Below are 19,916 nucleotides of genomic sequence, written 5' to 3'. Positions count from 1 at the left end.
TTTTGCTCGTGATTTTTTTTACGACTCATTTTTCTGACTATTCGTGCTGGGTTTTCTCGCATTGTTTATTTTTCTTACGAGTTTATTTAAATCTGTCGCAAGTCATACTTCGCTCGCAATATTAATACACAACAATAACAGATGCCCATGTGCACTTTTACAGTTGATATACGACATTTTACTTTACTGCATTTTACCTTTCAAATACATTTTATTTAACTACAACTTGATTATTCTGCATGCAAAATCAGAACTAAAATCAAAACTGAAACAAAACAAAACCAAACATTGATATCAAAACCGTGAAACATAAATCACCCATCTCAAACACTTAAACTCTGGAGTCATCGCTACAAGAGAAGCTTGGAGCCAACTTTGTGGTAGTTTGCCCAGCACAACAATAGAGGATCTTCTTCAGCATTATCTCTTCCTAGCATAATAACAACCCATAAGACTTCGAGGTAGTTTGCCCAGCGCGACGTAAATTCTCACATCTTCTTTAGGCTTTTGTACAACCATGTTGTGCAGCGTAAGTCCTAACTCGTCTTAGGTTTCGAGGTTGTCGTGTGGCACGACGTAAATCCTCTTATCTCTGCGGGCTATTTGCATAATCGGGTATTATGCAAATGTAAGTCCCAAATAATAAAATTGGCAGGATTGGATAATCGAATAACATCATCTTTAAAAATGTAGCCACACAACAGGATAGTCTGGGAAGTCACGGAAGTTTCTCCTCATGATTAATGATATCCCCTACCTATTCCTTTCTTTGGACTCCTGAAATAACTGTTCATATTTGAGCCACTCCCATTTGCCTTTTCACGTCCTATCGTGAAAACCTAAACTTTGAAATCTTAAAGACTAGTATTTCTGATCATTATCGAGAGTTTTCTCAAGTGATCCCAAGCATTTGAGATGAAATTAACTATAGGAGCTTGCCTCTATAGGGAACTTGGAACCCATGTAAAATAAACCCTATTTAATCTTTGTATTTGATAGGGGAACTTGTTGGTCACATATAAAAGGTTCGCAGACCAAAATGATTTCATTAATCTCTTAGTTTGCAGGATTGAGTCTATCGCCGAGGTCTGCACTTATCTTTCGGGAGGGTGTAGTATTCGCGGTATCAGCCACGATTATGCAAACTATTGGATGAATGAGATCCATTTGGTCTCATTTTTCAAAAATTAAAACATACTACTTTCAAAACCCAAACTATATACCTCTTATATTAAATTAAATTTTAAAAATTATATTCATATTTTCAAACCTTCAAAAAAGTCGACTGACAGTCATCTATCGCTTGTGCTTTAATCGTGGTCTGGGTACATAAGAGATGTTAAATTCGCCGAGTTCTACCGCCTATTTGAGAGCCAATCAGAATATCCAACTCAGTAATGACTGACTTGAGTGGATGATTGGCGATGACCCTGACTGGATGTGTTTGAAAGTATGACCGAAGTCTGTGAACGGAAATAACAAGCATAAGTTAGCTTCTATATAATAGGGTACTTGAGCTAGGCGCCTTACAGGACTGACTTACTGGAGGGAAGTGTGCGACTTTCTGTGGTGGCAAGTAGAACAACAACTGTGTGGGTTTTGTTTGGACGAAAAAATACTTCTGTAAAGGAGAAGTACGCCTGACGTAGGAAGGAGAAGAAGGTTTCAAAAATCTTTGTTGCTGTTGTTTGAAGTGAGCCTGAAGAAGTGAAAGTAAGAGTTCAGATTTGTTTGTAACTGGAGAAGAGCGGGAGTGGTTATCGAGCCAGACGCAAGCTTCAGCAGGAGGGAGCATGTGATTTTTTATTTTGAAATTAATTAATTAATATATTTTCCTTTTATCGCTTTTTGGTATTTTACGGTCAGCAAAAGTGACGTGTTATTAAGAAGAAATACAATGCAAAAATTCAATGGGATTTGCTTGAATGCATCAGTAAATATTGATTTTTTTTTTGGTTGCATTTTACATAGGTTCTCTTGATGACCCTCCAAAATGCAGTTCCAGGACTTGATTACGACCGTGACAGAAAGTTCTCGAAGGTATTATGGGTTTAGCTTTGATGTTGAGAATGTTTTTGAGTTTTGAGATCCAGTGTGGTCTCTGACTTGTGTGGTTAGAAAACTATGTGTGCCTTGAGTATTTTTCTAATAAAGAATTTTCAGTGGTAACCAGTCTTTTAAAGAAATGGTTGCGATGTGCTTGGTCAAAGATCAAACAAAAAGACCAACTGCTGAAAAATTATTGAAACACTCATTTTTCAAAAATGGGAAGCCTCCAGAGTTAACTGTCAAAAGCCTTTGGGTAGATCTGCCACCACTTTGGGATCGTGTGAAGGCACTAGAGGTTTTTCATCAATGATTTTCTGTATAATTTTTTTATTGCATTTGAATTTGAAATTTTATCATTTTCTGGAATTACTCTGGTTTTGTCAGCTTAAAGATGCAGAACAACTAGCTTTGAAGCAAATTCCTTTTTCAGAACAGGAGGCATTGTCCCTGGTCAGTCTAACTATTATGCTTGCTGGGTTCTCTGTTAAGTAATTTCTAATATTATATTGAAATAATTTCATGCTTTTCTAAAGACTTATAGTTTTAGAAATCGGACACTCTGATTCAAACTTGTATGTTAGATGCTTGAGTTCTCCTTACCTTTAGTCACACTAAACTCTTGGGTTCAGTTGCTTTAGAATTCGAGTACTGGTGAAACAAATATGCTAGTATGCTGCTAGCTCTGCTTATAACTTTAAATCAAATTTGCTATTATACCTATTGGCAACATAATTTTATTGATATAAGGAGAGATATTTAAACCCAATTACAATAGATACAATAAATAAAGAAATAAAACAAAATAAAACAATAGGAAAGAAATAAAATAGAATAAAGTAAATTAGAAATACATAATGAGGGAATAAAAACTAATAAGAAGTAATAATGACTAGGGATTGTGGTTATAAATCTAATACTATCACTCATGTTGAAGTATAAATGTCAATCATATTCAACTTGGATTTGAAATCATTGAACAAAGGCTAAGGAAGATTCTTGGTGAGGATATCTACTCTTTGAACACTGGAGGGGCACAAAAGGAATAAAAATTTTTTTGGACTCGATCTTTTTCTTAATGAAGTGTCTGTCAATCTCCACATGTTTGGTATAATCATACTGAACTGGATTGTGAGCAATACCGATGGTGACCTTATTATCATAGAATAGCTGCAGCGGGATGAGGGTTGACATATGAAGTTCACGTAGCATGATGCTTAACCCGAGGGCTTCACAGATCCCCAAGGACATGGACCGAAATTCAGCTTCAACATTGCTCTGGGCAACCACAGATTGTTTTTTGCTTTTCCACGTGACAAGATTTTTCCGTACAAACGAGCAATACCTCGAGGTGGAACGTCGATCATGAATCAAACCAACCCCAGTAGCATCAATATTAATAATAATAGACCGAGAGGTGTGATGAGAGGAAAACAAACATGAGCCCGGTGTACCTTTTAAATAGTGGACAATTTGGTGAACTGCTTGAAGATGGTGTTCGTAGGGGTCATGCATGAATTGACTTACCATACCAATTACGTAGCATATGTTGAGGTGAGGTAAATGAGTTTCCCCACAAGACACTGATGGTGAGTTTTGTTGACAGACACAACATTGGGATGTTTGATAATATTTCATGGGGATTCATAGGGACAACCACGGGTTTGCACAGTAAAATATTGTTCTCTGTCAATAGATCAACCACATATCTGCGCTGAGATAAACAAATGCTTCGAGATGATCGAGCCACTTTCATGCCTAAGAAGTACCAGAGAGATCCCAAGTCCTTAATTTCAAAGGGCTCAACAGGAATGTCTTTCAAGGACTCCAATTCTAGGAGATCATTATCTGTAAGAATAATATCGTCAATATAGATAATAAAGATTGCTACTTGGCCATTAGAGAAATGTATGAAGAAGAGAATGGGATTTGATTGAGCCCGACTAAAACCATGACCTACAACCACTTTTGTGAACTTGCTGAACCAGACACTTGGAGACTGCTTTAGCCCTTGGTGGGACTTTCATAGCCTGCACGCTTGCCTTCTGGAGGCAGTAGATTCAAAGCCAGGAGGGAGAGACATACATACCTCTTATGTATGCTCCCCATTCAAGAACACATTCTTGACATCTTGCTGGAATAATGACCAATCTGGATTTACTGCAAGGGACAACATGAGTTTAATTGTGCTTAACTTGGCCACTGGAGCAAATGTCTTCTTATAGTCAACTGCATAGGTTTGTGAGTACCCTTTGGTAACTAATCGTGCCTTGTTGCATTCAAAGGATCCATCAGAGTTGAACTTGGTGCTAAAAGTTCATCGACACCCCAAAACTTTCTTATCCTAAGGAAGATCAACGACCTCCCACGTATGGTTTCGTCGAAGGGTATTCATCTCCTCCGTTACTACCATTTTTCAGGCTGGATCAACAAGAGCAACCTCAATAGTAGCAGAGATTTGATGGTCCATTAGGACAGTAGCAAATGCTCTGTAGGTTGGCGATAAACTGCGGAAAGAGACATTTTGCCATAGAATAGATGGAGCATGTCTGATTGCATACCTTACACGGAGAACTCACATTAGGTGGAGGGGTCGTGTTGAGGATGGCGCCAGGAGTAAAGGTCCTGTGAGGAGGAAACGGTTCCAAAGTAGGAGCATTGGAACGAGTGTGTCGAGTGTAGGACATGGATAGTGGGAGGAGGAGATGGTGCACGCACCGAATCAGGGGACTCACCGGATGGTGTCATCACCGGAATAGAAGACTCCTCAGAGGCAGGAGCATTGGGGGGGAACATCCATAGGAGTAGGATAAAGGATAGTGTCTAAGAACCCATGCTCCCCCTCACTTGTGGCCGAGCTAGGAAAGAAATTGGAACACTTTCAAAGAAGGAGACATCGACACTCACGTAGATTTTGTTAGTGGTAGAATAAGAACATCAATACCGCTTTGAAGTGACAGAGTACCCAAGGAAAATACATTTCATGGATATGAGATTAAGTTCACTCCGATTAGGATTAGAGTTTCAACCAAAAGCAGTGCACCCAAATATCTTGAATTCAAGTTAACACTAGTTAAATAATTATTTTAATTCAGGCAAATACGTGCACTAGAAACAATAGAAAAAGGAAGTCTGTTAGATAATACAAAAATACCGCTTGTTGTTAATGTTAATGTAAATGTTCTTACTCAGATGATGACAACCATGCCTCAACTGATTTAGGAGTCTAGATCGTAGCATATTAGAAGTGATACTTTTGTTGTGAATAATTATTCGAAGATATTTCAAGATCCACGTCCACTTTTATTTAAGGAAACTGAAGATCTAATTAAAGCTGAAACTTGCTAATGTGGATAGAGAAGATATTCAATACCATGAAGTGTCTTGGCGAAAGACTACATTTGTTTTGGATGGAAAAGTCAAAAGGTGGCGGCGTGGGTAAAGTCAAGACAGGTTAGGGGACATACCAAACATGATGTTAAGTTGGGAGGAGTTTGTTGAGCTTTTTGGGGGGTGGTTTGTACCCCTATCTGCTCGAAGACAGATACAACAAAAGTTCATCAAGTTGGTGCAGAGAGAAAAAACAGTCATGCAATATGAAGCAGAGTTCACAGTATTATTAATTTATACCCCACAACTGATAGCTACTGAGACAGAGAAGTGCTATAGATTCCTTTCAGGATTAAAGGATGCGATCAAACAACAGTTGGTATCTTTGGGCATTGATGACTGTTCAACATTAGTGGAGTGGGCTAGACGAGTAGAGATTGATTTCCAGCTTATTCAGAAGCTTAAGATGACAAACATAGAAGTGTTGATGAAGGAAAGCATGTGGAGCAATCAGAAAGACTTAATGTGAAGATGCTCAAGTTCAATTCTGATATATTTAGTGGTGGCAGTTCTCGTACTACCGTAGTCACTTGTGTCAAATGTGAAAAGCAACATAAGGGTGAATGTTTGATGGGTTTCATACATGCTACTGGTGTCGCCAACCATGTCACTTAGCAAGATATTGCCCTTTGCCCGAAAAACATCAGAAAAATCGAAATCGGTTGGAGCTCCTTCACAAAAGACTGCAGGTGGGCAGAGGAGGATAAATTCAATACCTTCAGCTCCTATTCAAGTTTAAATAAGATAGCTGGTTCGACCTTGAGCTTATTCTCTTATTAGTAGAGAGCCTGAAGAACATACTACTGTTGTTGTTGCTATAAGGTATTTATATGTCTCTTGTTTTGTCGCATGTTATATGAGTGTCATTTTAATGTATATCTTTATCAAAGAATGAGTTGTGTTATTGTTGTGTTACCTTGCTTCACGTGTGATGTTACCCTATTTCAATTAATGGGAGAAGTTTAATTGAGTTATCTTATATCAGACCATTGTTTTATTATTTACATGTTTAATCTTGTTGAAAGTGATTTAAACTTCATGAAAATTTATGGATAATTTAAGTCTTACTTGCTTAAAGAGAAGTGACTGGAGGCTTGGTGTATATTTACAAATTTTGAGGACAAAATTTTATAATAAGGGGAGATTGTAATAACAAAAAAAAAGAAAAAAAAGACTTACAAAGATTAAATTGATGGCATCGGTTCAATGATACTTCTCGACAACCCGGTTCGTCTTTGAGAGTCGAAGAACTAATGTCTTCGTTCGTAATAGATTGAGAGAGCGAGAGAAGAGAGATTTAGGGGAAGGAAGAAGCGTAAGTGAAGGAGAAGGAAGAAGTGGAGGAAGAGAGGAAGCTAGACAAGGATGACATTGATTCCGATCGTGAGCATCCTTACCTATGGGGCTGAATAGCACTTTGAAAACAATGACTGAAGCGTTGAGGAGCTCGATGGTGCACGAAAGAAGAAAGGCCTCGAAATATTGTGGTTGTCGCATGCATCTACAACAAGGGAAGGTGGCGACGTTGTTTACGTGCGCATGAGGTTTCAAATGTGGGTATGGGTAGTGACTTTGTGTAAGAGTGTAGAGTTCGTGCCCTAGCCAAGCGAACTCAATTGTGACGCAGGAAGGAAACATCATGCAGCTCTTGCGTGTCATGGTGAGGAAGGAAGACGACCTTCCCAAACTGTGCTAAGTCGATTCTTTATTGAGGAAGAAAGAAGTCTTCCTGTGTGGATGCTTGCGTGGGTTGAGTTGTGATCAAAGGCAGAGGAGGAAGGAGGAGACTTATGCGTTGTGCTCGCGTGCAGAGGAAAAAAAGAAGAAGCTTCGTGCGAAGAAGAGGATAGGGGAAGGAGCCAACGAGCGAGGAAGAGGAGAAATCATGTGAGAACCGAGCCAGACCAAATTGTTGATAGAGGTAAGGGTTTTTATCAAATAATAAATTATAAGTTTAATATATATTTATTTTTAATTATTATGTGTTAATATTAGGGTTTAATTAAATCAAGATTCAAGCTATCGAAGCTTCAGATTTGGATCGAGTAGGGGGTGATGGGAGCAAAAAAAAGTTGAGTTAAGAGGTTTTAGCATATTACTTATCTGTTTAATATCTATGTCTAACTATTAATATTTTAATAGTAATTTAATTTAATCATAATTTCGATAATATAATTAAGAGAGGTGATCGAGGAAGGAGCAAACAAATAAAATTAATTGAGGTAAGTTCTACTTATATGTCTTTTAATTTAAAAAAATATATTAATACCTAAAACAACATGTAATTGGAAAATACTTTAGACTTTTGAGTAAGAGAAATCATTGAGTGATAAAATATTATGTTTTGCTTTCATAGACATTGAATAGAGGACATCAAGGATTAAGTGGCTAAAATGATCATAAAAAGGTTTGGTGAGTTCTTATACTTTTAAGTTATAATAATATTGATTTCTCTTTAGTTTGATTCGCTCGATGACTTGCTTAGAGTGAGTACTTACACTTTTTAATTTCATTTTGATCATATCGATTGTATGCACTGATATTTTCTTGTTATTTAAATACATAGTTCAAGTTATTGAATGGTGTGATACGAATGAAATTTACTATTTTGTGCTCGCATGTGTATGTTTGACTATAATGGAGTCACCCCATTATGGTGCTAGCAGAGGAAGACTAAAGTACCCGTGCACATAAATGAAAAAAGATATTGATATTGAAGTATCATAAATTGTATAAATTTTTAAACAATGCTCCTGTGACGTATACAGATAGATCAAAAAAATATTGATATGTAAACAATATAACAAGATATAATGAAAGTGTAAAATCACCTTAAATGATCATATTAGATCGTAAAAAATGTCAACAACCTTATATTTTTTACATTGTTTAATTGGTATGCTTATTGCCTCCATTTTCTTTGAATTACTATTACTTAGGAGTATAAGTATTTACTAGTTATTTTTAGCTAACTATTCTTTTAACTAATTTTTCAAATTTAATTAATTTATTAAAAGTTGAACGATAGACAATAAATGTATATAGACGCCAGAGACAACCATAATGAGGTAAAATTTAACTTATTACTTTAATTATTTTTTTAGTGGCTATTTTATTCATTAAATGTTAGCCATATAATGAATATAAATAAGTTATATTTTTTAATGTCCGACTGCCTGTTATGGTCTTTCTTCTTTAATTATTTTTTTAGTGGCTATTTTATTCATTAAATGTTAGCCATATAATGAATATAAATAAGTTATAATTTTTAATGTCCGACCGTCTGTTATGGTCTTTCTTAATTTCAAGCTCCGGATCGGGTCATAACAGACCGAGTGAACCCAATCTAAGGAGTCCGGTCCAAATTCTTACGAGATCGAGCGGGAGCGGCACTTAGAAGGAGGCTGATCCCGATTCCTACTGGGATTGAGCGAGGTCGACACTTTGAAGGGGCGGCAATGCCGCCAACCTCTTTCTACTTTCATTTGTTATCTTTTCTCCTTTTCTTTCCCTTTTCCGGCCTGATGGGAGTATATTTATATGCTTGGTGCTGGAATTAGGGCTATGTTTTGTGTGGGTTATTTTAGATTTCTGTAGAAGTCTTTGTTTTTCATTGCGAGGGCTGTATTCGAGGACGGGTGGTGCTCCAGATGTATCATTTACCGAGGTGGTGATGTATCCTCTTCTATTTCCCTCCCTATCACTTCTCCTTCACATCCCTTAGCCACCGGGCATCCCATCTCCTCCCAACTGCCCTGCCACCCCCTTTTACTGCTGCAGCCTTGCTGCCGAGCCCTCCAATCTACCTACCAACACCCTGTCATCCTTTCCCCTACAGTAGCAATTGCTGTCTCGCTCTCCAGGCCATCCAACCAACACCCTATCGACCTTTCGCTACAGTCTTACCTGTCGTCCATCCTCTCCTAAACACCACCATCAGCTTCTTATCCCTTTCCTCTCATACCCAACCATCGGTCACCTTCACTCTTACCTTCCCCCATCTACTCCACCTTAACCCTACCACTACTACCCAACCACCTAACCAATGCCACCACTGCCCTCGGGTCTTCTCTTCCAACCCTATTCGCAAGGGTTCGGTCACAAAGGCGATGGTTTTCAACAAAATGGAGAAGGGAGGGTAGATGGGACATAAGCAAGGGTTACAAGGGGCTTTAATTTAAGTGTTTTTTATTAATTTAATAAATTTAATAATTAATAATGAATAATTAATTAATATGTTATCAAATTAATTATAATTAGATAAATGTATATATAACTATTTAATAATTAATTGCTAAAAAATTACATATTAAAATTTGATTAATTTGATAAAATTCTAATAATTATTATTTAGTTTAATAAATTAGAAATCACAACTAATTGTAAACATAATAATTTACTTTATGAAATAAATTTTTATTCTCATTCATAAATTTAAATAATTTATTACATATGATAATAGAGTAATAAAAAATTTAAAATTTATTTAAAATTCTTATTCCTAAAATAATCTTAAAGTTAATGGTAGATGTTATTAGTTTATTTGAAGCCCTATACACAAGTCATGAACTAATAACTAACTACCTAAGCCACTTCGCTTCGCCTTCAGTGCATAAATGACCCTTTTGGCTTCATAATGTTCTTTACTCTTTGAAATACAAATATGTTGAACATTTCATGTAAGTTTTAATTTCATTTAAAATTTATTTACTTTGTTTTAAGAACTTAATCCATTTTTTCTAAAGTTTTAAAATAAAATGTAGAATATTTTATGGTGTCAGGTAATATGTGGTGGTTGTTTCTAAATTTTTTGATTAAATAGAGCGACTAATATCCATATCCACGTAAATAAGGACTTGGTATATTTGTTATAATATCTACTCACAGCTTCTATAAATGCAAAACCCTTACTTCATGATGATTTGAAAATCATTTTTGACAGAGTGAGTACCAGAGAGGAGTCAGTGCATGGAATTTTGATATCGAAGATTTGAAGATCCAAGCATCATTGGTATTGCTACGTATAGCTTTTCCATTTTTGATAATCCAAATGCATTTTGTTTTTTTGGTACCTCCAAGACTTACTGTTGCTTTATTATTATTTTATTTTATCGATTGATTTGTGTTGCTGCTGATTTTTTATAAGAACTCTTTTAGATCGTTGATGATGAAGACATTGTTGAAGCGAAGGAATATGACGGAAGCTCGAGGAATTTCATCAGCAATATGGTTTTGTTATCTTTTTCTCTCCAAGACATATTTTGGCGATGATAGCCTATGTAGTTGGCATAAGGACAATATTATATTTGGTTCCTGGATTTTAACTCTCGTGTTGTTTTGTATTTCTTTTTATTACTCTAGAAAAGCTAAAAAACTGCTGACATAAACCTGCAATAGTGTGAACAGGAGCCATCCACTTTTGGGTCTACTTCAGAAAAACCATTAGATGCTTACCAAAATTCAGATAGGTAAATCATCTATTTCTGCAACTTATTTTTCATTTGTAAAACAATTTTTTGAGCTTTCTGAAGCTTCCGTGTTTCACATTTTTAGCTTCATCCTAGTTTTAAGACATCAAACAACACAGTGATTTTTACGGGATGAAAATCTCCCTAGGGTTACTGCTTTTACTTTGTGCTTTTGTTTCTATTGTTGCTAGTAGATTACAGGGAGATGATATAAAGGTTCCCATCCTGTTATAATTAATTTTATATTTATATGCTTCATATGTTTCTGTTCTCTTAATTTGAGAAGCTATAAAGGCACTAAGGTGATTCTATTTTTAATTTGTAATCAGAGTCCTTTTAATTTACAGGAGTTCAATAGCTGGATGCTTTCTTTTGCTTCATGTTTAGTATGTAATTTTAAAGCAATGATTAACTTAATTATTTTTAACACTATTATTTTTTTAACTAAAATTAAAATTATCGGACAACACAAAACTTTATATTATTTTTCAAAAACCAATGCAAGATTGATTATGCTAACGTAACTTGAAGCAAATACACAAATGATGGATGATTTTTTCTGTCTTGTATAACTAGTTATTACGCAACCTTTACTAATCAATGGTAATTCAAACCATCATATACTGATCATCTAATACATACATTATAGAGGGAATAAAGTGTCAAAATAGTCCTTTAACTATTTAGATGCTGCAATTTTAGTCCCTTGAAAGTTTGCATGTTGCATTAATAAAAACTAAAGTTGTACAAGGGATAAATAACCAAAGAGCCTAGCCAGCACAAATATGGGCTCAGTCAACAAAAGGGAAGAGAAAGTGTGAATTATCATTGTTCCATATAAAAATGCCTTGTTGGCCCTATGCTCACAATTATGTGCAACTGTGTTTATTTTCCAATTTATGGGCTGGAACAAAACTTGCTTAAAAGTGGTAAAAAAGGAGAAATAATCAGTGTTCTGTGGTCTAGCTTTCCATTGGCTTTCAACGTTTGCTTGCTGGAAGGAGGAGATGATTTTTAGGTTGTCACTTTCAATGATAATGCTCTCGAATTCATACATCCATGTTTCAACAAAGTGTTTAATAGTGCGAATTGTCTTAAGTTCAACTTGAGCACAATCCTAGCGTTCAAAAGAATTGTGACGCCTCATTTCATATCCTCGAGGGAGCCAAAGAGAGGGAGAGGAAGCAACGGGCACATTTGTTTTATAAACAGATGCGAGGTAGAGGCGAGATTGACTTACCTGGAGAGTTAAAAGGCACAAATGAAGGCATGAGATCGACGTGCACAAGCTAGGGCTTCCCCGTGCATCGATCGGAGCTTAGGATGACGACGACGACGTCGTCAAGAAGAGAAGAAGAGATGCTTGACGAGGGCGACAAAGCTTAAGGAAGTAGAGGCGTCGGGATAGCGGAGACGAAACCGTGGAAGGTAAAGGTTTTATTGTATTTGTCTATGAATTTATTATATTATTAATTATTAATTTTTAATTATAAGGCTTAATTAAATCAAGATTCAAGTTAAAGATGTTTCAAATTAGGATCGAGAAGAGGGTGGCGACAAAAGAAAGGTTTGGATTTGATTTATTTATGTTTTAATTATTTATTTAATAATAAATTGTTATATTTATATAAATATATGTATATTTGTATAAATCTTAAAGCCTAATTGAAAAGATATAAATTACATAAAATAATTGGAAAGTAAAATTAGAAGAACTAACATTTTATTGTTAAAATTTTATCAAGTTTAAATTGTTTGAAAGAAATATTTAAATTTATATTATGAAATGAAGACAACAATTAACTTAATAATAATAAAATATTTATTATTATATGATACTTCAAAGGTAAAATAAAGACAAATTGCCTTCGATTAATAAGATTAACATATAATAAAGTAATTATAATTATTTATGCATTTTACTATAGGTTTTTATTGGAGATTAGTGAAGAGATGATTGACTAGAGAATTATCAGTGAATGAAATGATCACTCATGTTCTTATACTATAGTAATATTTTTGCTTCTTTTAAACAAAATGTATTTACTGTTACTATCACTAGTTATATTAAAATGACTGCAAACTCACAATTTAAGATTTTATTGAATTTTTATTTATATTGTAAGAAAGAGGTTTACTTAGAATTTTTTTAAATTATTATAGTTATTGATTGTTATATAAGTATATTAAATGTTGAACAAATGAGAATGAAATAATCATTTTCGAAATAGTGATTTTCATATTATACTTGTATGTGCGTACTTGACTATGTTGGAGTCACACCACTTTTTGGTATTAGCGGAGGGATGCTAAGGTACTTGTGCTCGTACATGGAAAAAAAGATATTGATATTGAAGTATCTTAATAGATATAAGCTTAGATGGTGCTCCTATGACGGTTATGTATAGATTAAAAAATATTAATATGTCAATGATATATAATTAATTTTTAAAATCACTTTTAATGGTCATAAGAAAAGTTTAATAAAAAAAAAATTAAGTTAACTCAAATTAATAATTATATCCATTCGGGCAAGGGGATACACCTAAAATTATAGAAGGGGGTTCGATAGAAAACAATGAAGTACAACCTACTATAAATGTGAATACGAATGTCCTGGTCCATATGATGGCAGCCATGACTCGGCTTATTCAGGATTCTAGATCTCAGCCTATTGGAAGTGATATAATTGTTGTGGAGAAGTACTTAAAGATATTTCAAGATCTTCATCCACTATTATTTAAGGGAATTGAAGATTCAATTGAAGTAGATAATTGGTTGATGCGAATTCAAAAGATATTTAGATTGTATGACCTGTTCGGATGAAAGAAGAGTGTCATTAGTTTCATTTGTGCTGGATGGAGAAGCCGAAAGATGGTGGCATGGGCAACTTTAGGAGAGAGTAAGGGACATAGCCAACATGAATGGTAAGTTGGTAGGAATTCGTGGAGCTATTCAGAAAGTGGTTTGTACCCTATTTTCTTGAAGACAAATGCAGGACAAATTTATCAGATTGGTATAAAGAGAGAAGATAGTTATGCAGTACGACGTATAATTTAATGCACTGTCAATGTATGCATCACAGTTGATTGCTACTACAAAAGAAAATTGCTACAGATTCAAGTTAGGATTGAATGATTCAATCAACATCCACTAGTGCTACTTGGGATTGATGGCTATTCAATGATAGTGGAGCGGGCTAGAAGAGTAGAGATTGATTATCACCTCACTCAGAAGCATAAAGATATGCACAAGAGGAAGTGTTTTGATGAGGAGAGCAAGTGAACTGATTAGAGGGATCCAATGGGAAGAAGTCTAAGTTTAACTTGAGTGCATTTAGTAGAGGTATGACTTAAAGACCTGTAGTCACTTGCACTAAATGCAGAAGACAACAGAAGGATGAATACTTGATGGGCTCTAACACATGTTACTGGTGGTGTCAGTCTGGTCATGTAACAAGATATTGTCCATTGTTTGGCCAAACGGGCACTGAAGATTTGAATTCAGGCGAAGCTCCCTCATAGAAGACTGCAGGTCGGCATAAAAGGATTGAGTTTATAGTTTCAGCTCTTACCCAAGTTCAATCAATACATCATGTTCGGCTTCAAGTTTATTCCCTTACTCATAATGAGCCTGAAGAATCTTCTGCTGTTGATGGTGATAGGACTGATGACTTTGACGTTTTCTTACATATAAGGGTGTTTTCTTACCATACTTTGTTGCTTCAGTAATTGTGTTTTTTTTGATATTTGGTTATCCTGATTTTGTTGATAAAAGGAGTATGGTTGGGCCGAATTGTATCAGGTTTTTAACAATGATCACTTTTCATCTTAATGAATTATCCATAGTTTTAATCGTGAAATTTATGGATAGTTATGTTGACCTGGGTAATGAGAAATGAATTGTGGTTTGTTATAAATTTTGAGGATGAAATTTTTGTGAGGAAGATTGTGACACCTCGTTTTATATTGCCGAAAAAGCTGAAGAGAGGGAGAGGAAGCGAGCAGTTGGGAACACAAAAGGGTACCTTTGCTCTATAAACAAACGCGAGGCAGAGGTGAGATTAACTTGATTGAATGGGGCGGACGAAGGCATGGGATCGACGGGTGCAAGCTAGGCCTTCCCAATGCATCGATCGAAGCTTAGGGTGGCGATGGAGACTGACGACGACATTGTCAAGCAGAGGAGACAAGACGCTCGATAAGGGCTACAAAGTTTAAGGAAGTATTGGCGATGAGAAGGCGAGGGCGATGACGTGGGAGCTTTGAGCGTAGCAGAGAGACAGGCTGGGTCTTGCGTACAGAGAAAGAGGAGCTCTCGTGCCTACAATAAAAGCAGAATCTTGCGTGCAGAGGTGGGGGGCGCAGGATCCGCGTACGATGTCGCTGTCGAGCAGAGCATAGGAGGAGAGGTCTGCGTGAGTGATAAGGGAGACAAAACTGTAGAAGCTAAGGGTTTTATAATATTTGTTTATGAATTTGTTATATCATTAATTTTTAATTATTAAGTGAGGTTTAATTAAATCAGGATTCAAGTTAAAGAAATTTCAATTAGGATTGAGTGAAGTGTGATAGTAGCAAGAAATGTTTTGGTTTGATTTATTTAAGTTTTAATTGTTTATTTAATAATAAATTGTTACATAATATAAGTGTGTATATTTATATAAATCTTAAAGCCTAATTGAAAAGATGCAAATTACATAAAATAGCTAGAAAGTTAAATTATGGAGATTAGAGAAAGAGTTCAAGAGAAACTTTAATTTTGGAGGTCTACATTGGAGTTTAAAGGCTTTCATTTGAGTAGATCTGAGAATGAATACATTGAATGTAATTTTAGTAGTTATAGCTTTAGTGACAAACTCGTAACTAAGGGTGATCAAATCATTAAAAGGTGTGAAATTTTTAGATATTTTGGGTCTATTGTTCAAGGTGATGGTGATATAGATGGGGATTGGTGATATAGATGGGGATTTGATATAGATGGGGATTTTATTAGTAGAATTTAAGTTGGTTGGTTGAGGTGGGGGAATCATTAGGCCTATTGTGTGATAGAAAAGTATCTTTTAGACTTAAAAGGAAAACTTTAAAAGATGGTGGTGAGACCTGCAATGCTCTATGGAGCAGAATGTTGGCCCTTAAAAGAGAAGCATAAAGCAAAGTTAAGTATTGCTGAGATGAGAATGTTTAGGTGGATGAGTGACTTGACGCTTGGAGGCAAAATGCGAAATGACTATATCCGTGATAGGGTTGGTGTAGCTCCAGTGACGGACAAGATTACAGAGAGTTGTCTTAGATTGTTTGGTCACATTAAATATCGACCATCTAATGATCCAGTTAGGAGATTAGATCTTTTAGATTTGATTTATGTTAAAAAAGTTAGAGGTTGACCTAAAAAGACTTGGGCACATTGTATAAAAATGATTTTAATCTACTAAAAGTAAATGAAAATATGACAGTCAATAGGTCACGATGAAGAAAAAGGATTCATGTAACTAACCCCACTTAGTGGGATAAAGGCTTGTTAGTGTTGTTACAGTTGAACTATAAAGTTAAATTGGAAGGACTAATATTTTATTGTAAAAATTTTATGAAGTTTAAATTGTATGAAATAAATAGTTAAATTTATATTATAAAATAAAGACAACAATTAGCTTAATAATAATAATAAAATTATTTTTATATGATACATTGAAGATAAAATAAAGGCAAATTGTCTTCTAATAATAATGTTAACATATAATAAAGTAATAATAATCATTTATGCATTTTACTATAGGTTTTTATTGGAGATAAGTGAAGAGAACAATGCACTAGAGAATCATCAGTGAATGAAGTGAGTACTCATGTTCTTATGCTCTAGTAATACTTTTGCTTCTTTTAGACCAAGTGCATTTACTGTTACTGTCACTAGTTATATTAAAATCAATATAAACTCATAATTTATGATTCTATTGAATTTTTGTTCATATTGAAAGAATTATGTTTACTTTTTTAGCATATTTTTATCATAGATATTGGCGTTATACATGTATATTGACTGTTTTACAAATGAAAATGAAATAAACATTATTAAATAGTAATTTTCAAAGTATGTTTGCATATTCATGATCGGCTTTGATGGAGTGAATCTTTTATGTTGGGGAACACTAGGTAATCACACATGTAAATAAAAAAGAATATTGATATTAAGTGATTTAAATGATATAAGTTTAGATGATGCTCCTATGACAGTTGTTTATAGATTAAAAATATATTGATATGTAAGTGATATAGTAAGAAACATAATAAATGTTTAAAACCATCTTGAATGATCATATAAGATAGTATAAATTGTTAAATGTTTTGTAGTCTTTACATAGTTTAATTGACATGCATATTGCCTCAATCTTCATTGAATTGCTATAATTTAGAAGTATAAGTATTCACTCGATATAGTTAGCTTACGATTAGTTTAAACTAATCTTTCAAGTTTAATTAAGTGATTTAGAGGATGAACGATAGAGGAGAAAATATTTATCGAAGACACGAACTATCTATAATGAACTAAATTTAATTGTACTGCTTTAAATTATTATTTTTAGTCTATCTATAATGAAGTAAATTTAATTGTACCGCTTTAAATTATTTTTTTTTCTAGTGTCTATTTCATTAAATTACTTGCAATTATATAAAACGAATAATGCAAATGCCTTTTCTATTTCCCATCGTTTGACGTTCTATAACCGCCTTTATTAATTTCAAACCTCCAGCCGAGTTGTGACAAAAATTAATTGCTATCATAAAAAGGTTGCCCTTTTCATCTCTTATTGCCAAGTCGACACCACCTAAGCACGATGTGAGCAATGCCTCATCAATATCAATTTTTAGTTAACCTGGAGTGGGGGGACACTAAATGATGAAGAAAATATTCAACATGATAATTGTGGAAGGTTGTTTAGTGGCTGAGTATCTCAATAACTTGAATACTGTGACGAGTCAGTTGTGTTCTGTGGGGGATCAAGTTTGATGATGAAGTTAGAGCACTAATGATTCTGTCTTCATTACTAGACAGCTAGGATAGTTTGGTGACGACAGTGAGTAATTCTTCAATGACTTCAAAGTTGAACTCTGATGACATCATGAGTCTGATACTGAATGAAGAAGTTCGTCGAGAAACAACGAATGGTGAATCTTCAGTTTCTGCGTTGAATGCTGATAACAGAGGAAGAAATTTGGGCAGAAATATAGGCAGAGACAATCAAAGTCCAAGAAAGGAAAGCCCAAATCAAGTAGAGCAGAATGTTGGAGCTGCGACAAGAAGTGAGGACATTTCAAGGAGGATTGTAAAGCTCAAAGAAATGCTGGTGGTGGACAATATAGTAGTTTCTCTGCTAATGTCTTCACAGATGAAATTCAAAATGACTCTCTGGTGTTATCCCTAGTTAGTGGATAGTGGATTCAGGTGCCTCTTTTCATGCTTGCCCCGATAAAGAAATATTCACAAACAATAATAAGTGATATAGGGAAGGTTTATTTGTGAAATAACAAGGCCTGCAGTATAGTAGAAAACGGTGATGTTGATATCAAATTGTCGAATGGAGCAGTCTTGAAGCTTACTGAAGTCAGACATGCGTCTATTTTAAAGAGAAATCTCTTCTCTGTATGCCGACTGACAAAGTCAAGACTCGTGACAACTTTCACAGGTGATTTGTGAAAGTTGGCTAGAAAGCATTAGTGATGGCTCGGGGCAATACTGAAGGCACCCTTTATCTGATTAATGAAATAACTGATTTCATCAATGTGGCTAGAATTAGGTTGGATGCGTATCTATGGCACCGTAGGCTTGGCCGTATGAATGAGAAAAACATGAAGTCCTTACTTTCAAAGAATAAACTTCAGGGTTTGAAACCAGTTGATTTGGATTTCTATAAAGACCTTATTTATAACAAGCTGACGAAAATTTCTTTCTCTAAAAGCGGGTCAGTGGTGAAGGCAAAAAACTTGAGTTGGTGCATACCGATGTATGCGTTCCTACTTCATTTTAGTTCATTGGAGGTTCTCGCTATTTTGTCACATCATTGATGATCACACGAGAAATGTACGAGTTTATTTCTTTAAACAAAAATCTGATGTAATTGAAGTTCTTAAGAAATGAAAAACTATGGTAGAAAATGAGACAAGCTTGAGATTGACGTGTCTTAAATCAGATAATGGTGGTGAGTACCGTGATCGAAAGCTCAATAATATCTGTGCTATAGTGGGGATCAGGCATGAGTTCACTGTTCCCGCAACAAAATGGTGTGATTGAGCGCCTGAACAGAACAATCACGGAGTGTGCAACATGCAGGCTTGCCAAAACAGTTTTGGGTTGAAGCAGTTAACACTGCAATTTATCTGATTAATCGTAGTTCGTTAGTACGTTTGGAGGAAGAGTTACTTGAAGAAGCCTGGAGTGACAAAAATGTGTCTATTTCATTTAAGAGTATTTGAGTGTTCTGCATATGTGCATGTTGAGGCATGTTCCAGGAACAAGCTTGACTTTACATCTGTATAGTACATCTTAAATGGATACGACTCAGAGGAGCTATACATGGTGCAGCCACAAGATTACAAGGTTCTAGATAAAAATTTTTGTCTGCAGATTAAAGAAGAGCCTCTATGACTTAAAGCGAACCTCAAGATAGTGATTCAAGAGGTTTGACAGGTTTATATTAGAAAATGGGTACTTAAAATGCCAGGCAAACCTTTGTGCTTTATCAAAAACTTTGGCAACTGTTATGTTTTGCTTCTTTTATACGTGGATGACATGCTAATTGCGGGGTAGATATGGAGAAAATCAAGGACATGAAAAACCAATTATCAAGTGAGTTCGAGTTGAAGGATTTAGGTCCAACCAAAAAATTTTCAGGATACAGGATGAGAATCAGCAGGGACAGGAGTGCAGGAACACTGAAGTTGTCTCATACAGAGTATGTTGAAAAGATCCTACAGAGGTTCAACATGAGTGAGGTGAAATCAATTAACACTCCCTTAG

At 35.1% G+C, this 19,916-nt stretch overlaps 1 protein-coding gene across 1 annotated transcript in view; it reads left to right on the top strand.

The window, feature by feature from the left end:
- The first annotated feature begins 1,974 nt into the window (after positions 1 to 1,974).
- LOC110028197 overlaps positions 1,975 to 19,916 on the top strand; it is a 91,697-nt gene continuing 73,755 nt past the window's right edge. Inside the window, exons 1-6 of the mRNA XM_020729945.1 lie at positions 1,975 to 2,040; positions 2,174 to 2,344; positions 2,434 to 2,499; positions 10,379 to 10,447; positions 10,594 to 10,665; positions 10,843 to 10,904. Of these exons, the coding sequence (XP_020585604.1) occupies positions 1,981 to 2,040; positions 2,174 to 2,344; positions 2,434 to 2,499; positions 10,379 to 10,447; positions 10,594 to 10,665; positions 10,843 to 10,904 (500 nt within the window). The 5' untranslated portion in view covers positions 1,975 to 1,980. The remainder of the gene's footprint in view (positions 2,041 to 2,173; positions 2,345 to 2,433; positions 2,500 to 10,378; positions 10,448 to 10,593; positions 10,666 to 10,842; positions 10,905 to 19,916) is intronic.

The sequence above is a fragment of the Phalaenopsis equestris genome, unplaced genomic scaffold (genome assembly GCF_001263595.1).
Source record: "Phalaenopsis equestris unplaced genomic scaffold, ASM126359v1 Scaffold000504, whole genome shotgun sequence".
NCBI classification, from domain to species: Eukaryota; Viridiplantae; Streptophyta; class Magnoliopsida; order Asparagales; family Orchidaceae; genus Phalaenopsis; species Phalaenopsis equestris.
Note: the sequence above shows the minus strand (reverse complement) of the source record. Positions and strands in the feature narration are given on the sequence as shown.